The sequence below is a fragment of the Triticum dicoccoides genome, chromosome 2B (assembly GCF_002162155.2).
Source record: "Triticum dicoccoides isolate Atlit2015 ecotype Zavitan chromosome 2B, WEW_v2.0, whole genome shotgun sequence".
NCBI classification, from domain to species: domain Eukaryota; kingdom Viridiplantae; phylum Streptophyta; class Magnoliopsida; order Poales; family Poaceae; genus Triticum; species Triticum dicoccoides.
In genome coordinates, this window is record NC_041383.1 from 715,227,341 (window position 1) to 715,238,752 (window position 11,412).

The window sequence follows — 11,412 nt, forward strand, 5'->3', positions numbered from 1 at the left end:
CCCACTTAATGAAGTTTAATCCAGCATACCCGATGCTTTTGTGTACAAATATGAAGGACTTTACATAATTAACTGGGCGATTCCACAAGGATAGATACCCGCATGGCAAATTTAATATAGCATGCCCAGTGCTTTCGTGTTCAAACACGAAGGACTTTACTGAACAGACCAGACGATTGCACAAATATAGACCCCCACTTCATGCACTTTAATCCAGCATATCCGGTGCGTTTGTGTACAAACATGAATGACTTTACATAATTCGATGGGCGGTTGCACAAGGATAGATCCTCGCATGACAAATTTTAATATAACATGCCCGATATGTTCGTCTTCAAACACGAAGGACTTTACTGAAAGCACTGGGCGATTGCCCGACATGACCGGTCTTTTATATCCTAGGTAGAAGGACTTTAGCAATGTACCTATGAGATCGGGACTCTCGTCGTCCCATGTTGGTTTCGTTCTTGAGTAGAGACTAGATATTATTTGAGTTAGCAATAGCACCGGTCTTTTGTTGCATAGTTGGAAGAACTTTAGTGGCCTCTTATGGTCGACCGCGACGAAATTTAGAGATAATAGTCATATGTACCCGAAGACACGGCCCTCTTGCACTCCACCATGAAGAATTTTAATGATATATTGATTGGTAAGTTTTTTCATGTGGGATCTTTGGAAACTAACCCCACAATTATTGTGTTATTGCTCTCGACCATGAAGAACTTTAGTTGCATCACTAGACACTACACCCGATATAACCCCACAATTGGGGTTCTCAGGAAACCAACCCCATATAACCGTCGATGTGCACTTTATATCCTCGGTTCTGGTCCTCTTATGGTCGACCGAGAAGAACTTCATAAATAGTAGCCATATGTACCCGAAGGCGGCGTCTTGCACTCGGAGCTGGATCCCCTAACTTAGAGAAAGGAAGTCACTGTGCTACAGTGCACCACTAGTGTAAAATGAAGAAGTAATGTTACGGACTATTAGCAGGTTATTTACTTTTGGTAATTACAGTAGATATAAAAAATCCAAAATTAATTTATATCACCATCAACTTATTTGTATGTAATTACTATGAATGTGCATACTACTCCCTCCGTTCCTAAATATTTGTCTTTCTAGATATTTCAACAAGTGACTACATACGGAGCAAAATGAGTGAATCTACACTCTAAAATAAGTCTACATACATCCGTATGTTGTGTCCATTTGAAATGCCTAGAAAGACAAATATTTAAAAACGAAGAGAGTATATCTGTAATTTAAAAATTAATCCAGTCGCTTGCACTCGACCAAGAATAATACTGTTAAAGATTGTTGGGATATAAATCAGTCCCAATGACTGATCCCACCGCCCGCCACACAATCAGTACCAAATTGATTAGTGAAGTATTTGTTAATGGTCAATATATCTAACGCTAAAATATACTGATATTGGACTTGTTGCGAAGATCTCGTCATATAAAATTCAACTAAATAAATGAATTTGAATTTTCATAATATATTTAAAAGATATGGTGACATATTTGTTTATAGTGCAATTTCGTGTTGAAGCGATGGATAGATAGCAAGAGCTGGCCGTAGCATGGCTAGCTGAGCAGATGTGACAGCGCCGCACATGCTCCTGTGGCCACCCAGGGATTATCTTATTGTTGAAATATTGGCTCGGTCACTTCGGAGTACACTTTTGTTAATTCAGATGCATACTCTGAAGAACTTTGTTCGGGTACTCCGAAGAACTTTATACTATCATGCATGTTCTAAATCTCTGCCATATAAACCATTATAGGCGGTTATAAAAAAGTTGCTCTTTTTCATTATTCAATATTGTCAAGCCATACTTAGCTGATAAAGTAAGGAGTAGTATGGTTAGATCTGAAGCATAAAAGATGGCAGGGAGGGATAAGATGCATGTGAAGGACGAGGACAGCCGAATCTATAGACTTGGTCCCACCACCTGCCGAATCTGATGAAATACATCTCCATATACACTCCTGCCAAAAATCGTGGGACGCTGGGATACCATGCAAAGCTGACAATGTGGTGGGCCTAGTTGATTTGACACCACGGTTGATGTGCGGTTGAGATACGAGTTACGCGCGCAATGCGTTAGAAAAAAACCACGTCCCCCAAAAAGGCTGGTTGGCAACACCTCGGCTGGCCACAGGTTGAATCAGAGGTCTTGGAGCGACGGCCTTGCCATGCGGAGAAGCTCCACTAGCTGCTTCATCCGATGATTCAGCAGCTCTCGACGCGGCAACGCCTAGAATTGTTGCCAGAATGCCTTCTCTACCTTATGGCCCTCCAGCTTGCTGAAGTAGTTTGTCGGCGTCCAACACGGTCTTCGGGTGAGCCGCGAGGACATCTATGGAGCGCCACAACTAGGTGAGCTCGACGAACCCTTTGCTGCCAAACACACATTGAAGTAAATATGGCTTACCCGCAGGAATCTGCTCCACTTGCTGGAGCACCTCGCGGTCGGCCCGGGCCTGGGTCTAGAGCTCAGAGTGCGCCAGATGCTTTTTGAGCTCGGCGCTCACTTTATCCTCCTTGGCTTGAAGGGCATCGCGTGATTCATAGACTCCCTTCAAGTTCTCCACCTCTAGGACCTGCGCCTGGTCCCTGCCCCTATCCACCTTTTCGGCAGCTAGGTCCTTCTCTGCCTTGGTGGCCGCAGCCCTCTGCTGCTGGGCCTCCTACCGAGCTTTCACAAGCTTGGCCTTGAGCCCCTCAAGCTTGAACAAAGCCTCTGTCATTCAATCAGTTCGGCATTAGCTTTTGTTTTCCACAAAACTATCCTCACGCAAAGTAAATTTCACCATGTTCTAGATTTTATCTTTCGACTGCTTGATCCGTTTTCTTATCAGATCAAGGTCCTCCTCAGACCTCTGGAGCTTCCAGTTCATCTCTGCAATCTCTTCGGAGGCGGAGCTCGGCACTGAGGTCAAAACCTACAAACACACAATTTGTAATTACCCCTGTCCCAGATATCAACAATCCGGACAAAGCATTTTATGATGCCTGCCAAAGTCTTGGGGGCTCCACCTTCATCCTTCATAGTTATCTATATCGACCCCAAGGCCAGTTTCTCAAAACTAGCCATGGGCTCGGGGGCTACTCGATGGCTATGCTGCCTAAATACCGCGTCACAATGTAAGCAAAAATGTCTTAGGGCGGATACACGGATTTGTAAATAAATCCGAACAGGGAAATTACCCTCAATACAAAAGAGAAGCATACCTCGAAGCTTGTGACGAGGCCCTTGAAGACCTCACGCATTCCGGCCTCCGCAGACCGGAAGCCTTGTAGTGTCGCGCTGATCAGTGCGCGGTGCTCTCCTTTTAGGGAGGAACTCGCAAGGGTTGCCTCCATATCTTCAGTCCACCTTGAAGTAACCTGCCCTAGGGCAGAAGGCAGGGTGGCAGAACCTCAGAGCCCAGACTCCGGCTGCAGTGCTGGCGCCGGAGTCGACTTCGGCTGGGCCAATGTCTGGCCCAGCTCTTCTTGAACGACATCGGGGACTCCGTCCCATCGGTCCTGTTGGAGCGAGGTCTCAACCTCGGCCATGATGACCGACCCTCCGTCCTCCATCGTTTCGACAAGAGGGGCCGGAGTAGACATCGCTTCCCCAACCCCTCTTGAGCTGGAGGGGGAGTGGCGGGGTCGGGCGTCCCACTGGGGGCTGGCAGCCTGTTTGAGGAGTCACCGCTGAGGCGTACCTTAGGCTGACAGAACAAAAATACCTATATAAAGTGCATCTTGATGAAAAAGTTACTGAAAGTTGGACAAAGTGACTATGAAATACCTCCGGGGTGCAGGCTTCTCCCTCCCCATCGCGAGGTCGTCATCGTCCGAATCGTCGGGGAAGGTGAACTTCCCCGACGGGGCCGGCTTGCAAGCAGGCTCGATAGAGGCCTTGTGCGGCCTCTTTAGGCCCTGTGGCCGTGCCTCTACTTTGGCTTCCTCGAACGCCACTCTCTTCCCCTTGAGGGAAGATCTTCTCCACCCTCCTCCTCGTCGATGGTGAAGCTCCGGCAATACCTATGCATGCACACGATAGGAGTGTCAAGTAGTATACCATCCTCGAAGGGGTCAAGTGAGCACGTGAGAAGGAGATGATTCACCTTTATGTGTGTGAAGTGGATGTCGTACGTATCACTTGCCGAACGGACTCTTGACATGGTGATGTCTGAATGCTTGGCATCAATTTGTCAAGAGCATCAAAAAGCCCGCAACTACGAAGCATACTAAAATTGCAAAGGTACATGAGGCTACCCGTAAAGATATTGCAAGAGCCTTTGGGATTTTGCAATATAGGTTTACCATTGTTCGTGGTCCTGTATTGAATTTTTTTACAGCCTAGAACCAAAGAACAATCATTCTACGGTATATTTTCATTAACAAGATAAAATTCTTGTATGAATTATTAGTTTAATTTGTTGATTTGAATAATTACTATAATTTGGATGATTGTTGTATTTTAATATTCACATTTTACCTTTTATCGAATTCATAATTCTGTGTAATATGTGACATATATGTCAATTTCAGGAAAAACCAGTTGGGAACATTTTTCGTAGACCGGAACATTTTTTTCGCATATGCGAACCAAAAAATTGAAACTGGAGAAAATGTTTTTGAAAAACGTGAAACATCTTTTGAAGTTGTGAACAAATAATGGAATCCCGAACAAATTTTTAACCGCGAACATTTTTTGAAATTTTGAACAACTATTTGAAAAATAGAACATTTCATGAAATTAAAAAAAATAAAACCACGAATATGTTTTGAATTTGTTAACAAATAGTTGAAAACGGAACTTCATGAAATATCTCACAAAAATTTGAAACCATGAACATTTTATGAAATTCCTGAACACTTTTTCGCGAATATTTATAGAATTTCCGACCAAATTTTGCAAGCACGATCATTTTTTTGCAATTCCAGAAGTTTTTATTTTTGAAATATGTACATTTTCTAAATTTGAGAACAAAATTTGAAATACATGGTCATTTTTTCAAATTCCTGTATATTTTTTATATTTATGAACATTTTTAAAAAGTGGAAGATTTTTTAGAATCTTAAAAAAATAAGACAAATATCGACTAGAAAAAGAAAAAAGGGGAGATAAATGGAAAAAAGGGAAAAAGAAAAGAAACAGCAAAAGGAAAAGAATGAACAAAAATAGACAGAAAAACTTAAAAACAAAAACCAAAAAGAAAGAGGAAAACAAAACCGGCTGGGAAACTCTAGAAGGTTCCCAAAACCGGAAACACTTGGCCCAGGTCATCGCTCGATCTGCAGGTCTGTGCAAAAGGTTGTAAAGTGCGTCCAATAGGGAAATCCTACGTATATGGACCCAAATTTGGGGCTCTGAATTTTTGGGGCCCTGTGCGAGCACACAGCTCGCACAGGCCCTTCAACGGCCCTGGTAGGCGGCAAACAGCCGGCAGTCTTCTTTGCCTCACGTTTCTCATACTGAGTGCTAGTTAGTAGAGAGGTTTTTTTTTTTTTTGCGGGTCAAGTTAGTAGAGAGTTGACAACAGCCATTGACTGGACTTCCTCCTGGCGGTAGAGTTGAGAACAGCCATCATGAAGAGAAATCTTGAATTGTTCCCACCGTAGAGAGGCCGATTTTCGTGTTGATCGACTGTTTTGTCCCCCATCTTTGATGTTGACATCTGTTGACAAGGCTGAGCACCTTCACGAGGGACTTTTCCAAATTCTATCCACTTTGTGTCGTTGCCACAGGGTCCCTAGCACTGATTTGTTAGGCTTGGGGATTTTGCGCTGCGTGCTCAGATTTTTTTATTCTTACTCTATGCTCTTGTATTTAGTCTAAGGATGCGACACAACTGAAAATAGAGATATACCGGAGAGTGTGTGAGCTATCCGGCGCTGTCATCCCAACACCACTGGAGAGCCGAGCCATTTCCAGCGGACAGAAAAGTCAACTAAGACGTGAACATGCTCACCCTACACCGACAGAAAAACTATCTACCTGACTTCAACGAGATAAATGTACCGGCTTCAACAGTTATAATATTCCTAAAGAACAATCCATACTTTTAGAAAGTAGGCTGTCCCCGACCTTAAAATGAGGCCCTTAAGTTATCACAAGATTCCGAGGGACCAAAACACATGCGACTGAGCGCTAGAATAAAGCCAGAAAGTAGAGGTGTAGGTTCGATACATGGTCACATAGAACCGATACAAGCGACGCAGCGCTGATGAGCGGTACTCAGCGAAGATGCACAAGTACCAAAGAGACCAACCCAATGGCTCGAGACATTGCCGTCGATCTCACATCCATACTCAAAGAACCTCCAGTTGTTGAGGTCGAGCAACTTCCTCTTCCTGATCTCACATCATCTCTGTGAGTGTAAACATAGACACATGGATAAACAAACAGTGAGCTAGCCACAATTGGAAGCTACAAAATTGACATGAATGGGAGACATCTATTCAAAACTTACATGGATATGGATCGGTCGTCCAATCATTAATCCAATCATCCGTCATGTTTATGACGGTGTAGCAAACACTCATAAAATGTTGGAATCGAGTTCTGATCTCTATGAGCATATTGTTCTTATCATGCAATTCCTGAAAGATTGATTGACAGTACTAATTTAGTTATTAGAAGCAGAATCCGGAAAAGAATGGGATGCAAAGACTGAGAAAAAAATAAATCATGTGGCTTAGGTGTATACCTGATCGTAGTCACCTCCATGGTTTATCAGGTTCTTAACCAACTTAATAATATTGAGATAGCAATATCTTGTACCATAGTTAGCTGACCAACTCCCATCATTAGGGTCCTGAAAGAACTCATTCTTTCTAAACCGGGATCCATGCTTGAAAGCTGCAAAGTCCCTGTTTTCTTTGAGTTCCCTATTACTTCCAGGGGGGATGAACGTGAAGAGATTGTAGTAGAGTTGGTTCCAGGGAACAACTCGAGAACGGAGATCATGGTCACGTTCTAGTTCATCATCGAAGTCATGCAAGAAGTACCGTTTAAATGCCGGGTAGCGATTGTGAATCCAATTTGAGAACCTAGCTTTCCCTGTATTGTCCAGACGCATTACATCCATGTGGAGAGCTACAAAGCAGTCCAATTTTTCTTCGGCAGTGCCCAATAAAATTGGGTGCCGCAAGACAACTTCTAGCCAGTTAGGACCGTAATAAGAATCAACTCTAAGTGGGTTCCTGCATGCATACCCGAATATTAGTTAGTTACACAGGGGTAGATACAAAAAAATTAATTAGTAAAACAAGTCATTTTAGTAATAAGTCTACTACGTATACTTGAGATAGTACTTTCATTAAGGCTACAATTTACATATTTAATTTAATTTATTTTCCACATTGTGCTGTACTACTAAGCTGTGTTATGAGATATGGCGGAAATAGTACCACATGGTCACTGAGAGGAGAAGATCAACAAGGGTTCTCCACTCGGGATGAGTCAAACTCCGAGGGAATAGTGTGGTTACAAAATCCATAAGCTGCCGCATGTCTCTTTCTCTCCCGACAATGTGAGAATATCGCCCCATATTAATTATCTTCAGCCCATCTCGACAAGTCGCATAGTTGGCAAGCTCCGAGAGGCCACCATGTCTGATATTGCACTGTGCCGCGATATGGAGAAGTTCTATGAATGACCTGCGTGATCCCAAAGAAACACAAAAATGAATCATCTACCTCTAAACATGAGTCAACATATTAATTGTATATAAGACAACGCACCTCATCCTCTCCCGCCAACATTCTGACAACTCTAGCTCATCATGAGCAAAAAATGGTTCACTCCTTATTCCCTGAATTGAGGCGGGAACGAATGGCTCATAGGCCACTATGTATCTCTGAGCATTGTGGCAAAAAGTACTGAAATATGCTTGCACAAGTAAGTCACCACCATAGCTAGAAAGTTTTTCAGTATGCGCCACAATTGCATCTCCGATCTCACTAGCGTTGGCCCAATCCTCTAAGATCACTACTGTGATATCATGAGGTTGCTCAATACCATCATCGTACGCAATTATCATCGTGCCGTTATGAACATTGCCAATGGCTTCATCATCATACTCGTACTCGAAGGTTTTAACAAACCCACCCAAGACTCTCTGCATGAATGCATGTGTTGTTAGTTAGAGGTTAGAGTAGATGTGTAATTAAATAAATACATTTGCTTACTCTATGGAATACTACTAAATAAAATGTGTTTTGATAGACAAGAATTTGTGGTTTCAATTAATACTATACAACTAACATTCTCTTATATATATCTATGTAAGAATCTTTTGTTATTAAGATCTAGTCTCGCAGAAATTTCGGTCTAGTTTTTGTGGTTATGGAATTTGATTACAACCTAGGCAATGCAGATTTTATGCAATGATCATTAGAGTGAACTTGGCTTAGTTAGGAAAACATAGGGGAACTAATTGGCTTTTAACAATTCTATATATGAGCCTAACATCCAAAAATATATCTGTAGTTTAGGACAAGATCCAAATGGAAGTAGGCATGGCCTTTTTACTGCACGTTCCATAGAATATATTTTTCTGAAATACATTTGATAGAATTCACGATGCATTTCTACGGCAGAAAAAAAAGTTTGTGATCAATTTTGTGTGTTGCCCAAAAAAAGACAAGTAAAGCTTTTTTCTTGTGACTTCACATGGAAGTAAAGAAGTTTATTTTTTGGAAAAGGAGGATCTATGCACACAGCCATAGTAAAAAAGAAATGGAGGTAATATAACTTATGACTGCATATATATACTAGCTGGTGGCGCCCCCAATTTCTATTTCTCTAGGGTCCGATTCCTTCACCCGTTGACGGGTGGGGCTCTGCTTTGGTAAGGTTGCCGGAGCAGATTTTTTTTCTAGTTTGGATCAAGTTGGACTACATAGCTTTCTTGTTTTAAAATGCATGATTGATAGAAGCTCAAAGAGAAAGAGTTAAACGATGTGTTCTTAGCAAAGGGGAACATCTGATCAAGACATGCGATGGATGGTGAAGGTTCACTTGGCGAAGACCCCTTCAGCACAATTTCCTTCTATAGCACCAGCAGTCCAGCACCATGAATGCTATGGAGTTCCCTTTCCATCCAGAGAGGTCATGGAGCACCCTAGGTTTTCTTCACGAGCTTGTGAAGTTCTGTGCCCCCACCATTCTTTGCCATAAACTTAGCTAAACTCTTGGTCTATAAGGTTTTTGCTATAAACAGCAATGCATGGCCTAAGTGGTACATATGGTTCACGATTGTAGTTGAGCTCCCACTACTATATGGAGCCATGGGCCATGGCGCATCACATCACATGTGTGGTTGGGAACTGAAAGCCTCTTCGATGGCAATGCCCCAGAACCACCAAAGCAGTGGAGTACTCGGATGCATGGTTTGAAAGATACTTTGATAGTTTTGTGGCCTTTAGGACATCTGTTTGAAGGAGAAATGGTTGGTGGGCTTGTCATGCACAATTAAAAGATTCGTAAATCATTTTAAGTTGCTCCTAAGTGTTATGAACCTTTATGCAATGCAATTACATTGTGAGGATAAAAAAAGACAATTACTATAATCTATTCCTTTCTTTATTTTTTAAGCCAAGAAAAAAAATAAACATACCTAATTATACCCCAGTTTTAGTCTATGTGATATATAGTATGAAAATGCATATAATAATAGTCAATGCTCGTTGACAAAATCATAACAACACTCAAATTAACTTTGCTAAATTTCCTTTTACAAAGCAACCATGTGTTGCCGTGTTCTTGGACAGACTTTTTTTTTGTTAGAGCAGACAGCACAAAGTGTGTGTAACACCATATAAAGAGAGAGAAAGATTATGTACATATGGCACTTACATGTTAAGATTGAATGTATGCAATAGAGTAAACTGAATCCTTATTTTAGGGATCTCTTACAGTGCATTGTGAAACATACATAAGTTGGACCATGCATATTAAAAATATTCACTAACTAATTTTTAAGTGGTTGAGTGTTATAAGTTGGCATTTTTTTGATCCAGAATATTTTTAACATAGCTAATGCATCCATAGAAAGAGAAAAAAGACCAATAATATGTGAATGCAAGACTAAATTGGTTAAGTAAAAAGTTTACAGTAAGCACTGCTAAATTGGTTGTAGCTTATTTTTACACTAAGCACTACTTAATGATTGAAAAGTTGTCATTACTATGCTAACTGCTAAGCACTTCTAAATTGGAGTTTATTTTTACGCTAAGCACTAAAAAAGTTGCATTCAACCAATGTAGTAGTTGGCATTTTAGGCTATGCACTACTAAATTGAAACTGTTGGTATTTTTAAGCTAAGCACTGCTCAGTTACCTTCGTCAGGTTTGGCGCGTTGTTTCGTGCAGTTCTGAGTCTTTGTTGCGCCTTATGCAAGTTAATATTGAATTGTCTCTGTCCTTCGAGCGTCTACATAATAATTGACGAAATAACAAAGTAAGAGCATAGCTAATGCATCCATAGAAAGAGAGAAATGAAAGCAAAGAGTTTGCTGTAGTTTGTACTAACACTACGAGTTTCAGCACCATCTGTTCTATTCCACCAAGCGTTTCGCGGTCGATGCATCTGTAGAGGTGGGGTGAGCAAAGAAATGGATTAATCCAAAACTATGAAAAAGAAAAAGTAAAAAAGAGAGAGGTAGCAGCGAAGAGAGAGGAGCACGAAGGATAAGAAACCTCAACACGATGAAAAATCACAACACAGCAGGGATCTCTAGATCTGCAAGAGAGAGGTGGACTGTTAGAGGTGACTAACAATGCAGTGCAAGAAGAACATCAATAAAAAAAGAAATAGAGAGGCGAAAGCTAACCCTAAACCATAATCCAAAACTATGACTAAGAAAATAGAAAACAAGAAAAATGAGAGGAGGAGAGAGGGAGGAACACTTGAGAGAGGATGAGAAACCTCAACACACTTGGATGAAATCTCTAGATCTGCAAGAAGAGATGGAAAAGAGGGACTGTTAGGGATAACTAACAATGCATTGCAAGATGAACATAAATAAAAAAATTGGAAACAGAGAGAGGGACGCTAACGCTAAACCATAAGCAATCCCCTGCGCGCTGTGTGGCTACACTGGTGCCGGCCACTCCAACTTATAGAGGGCGCGGGCCGGGGAGGGGCGGGCGGGTGGGGGTAGCTCTGATATAACTGATGTTTGGTCAGAGAGAGAGAGAGAGAGAGAGAGGTGCTATGAGACAGAGCACGCGCTACAGTGGAGAGAAATAAATATGAGCGTAGAGACAGAGAGCTAGACTAGAGAGAAATAAACATATGTGAGTAGCTGTGTGTGTGAGAAGAGAAAACATCTCCCACCAGACAATGTGGCCACGGGAAGGTAGTTGTAGACTTGTACTAGTAAAGAAGGAGCATCT

General features: G+C 41.7%; 1 protein-coding gene across 2 annotated transcripts; it reads right to left on the reverse strand.

The window, feature by feature from the left end:
* Positions 1-6,022: 6,022 nt before the first annotated feature.
* On the reverse strand, positions 6,023-11,154 carry LOC119365815. 2 transcript variants are annotated; one of them, XM_037631469.1, is made up of 10 exons: positions 11,074-11,154; positions 10,943-10,971; positions 10,714-10,756; positions 10,547-10,603; positions 10,355-10,447; positions 7,756-8,132; positions 7,423-7,671; positions 6,720-7,215; positions 6,483-6,612; positions 6,023-6,380 (listed from the first exon to the last, which is right to left on the reverse strand). In XM_037631469.1, coding segments are annotated over exons 4-10 (1,404 nt in total). In that variant the 5' UTR covers positions 10,714-10,756; positions 10,943-10,971; positions 11,074-11,154; the 3' UTR covers positions 6,023-6,378. The 2 variants fall into 2 exon arrangements, with proteins under 2 accessions (XP_037487366.1, XP_037487367.1); XM_037631470.1 differs by having other exon boundaries at positions 11,081-11,144.
* Positions 11,155-11,412: the final 258 nt, after the last annotated feature.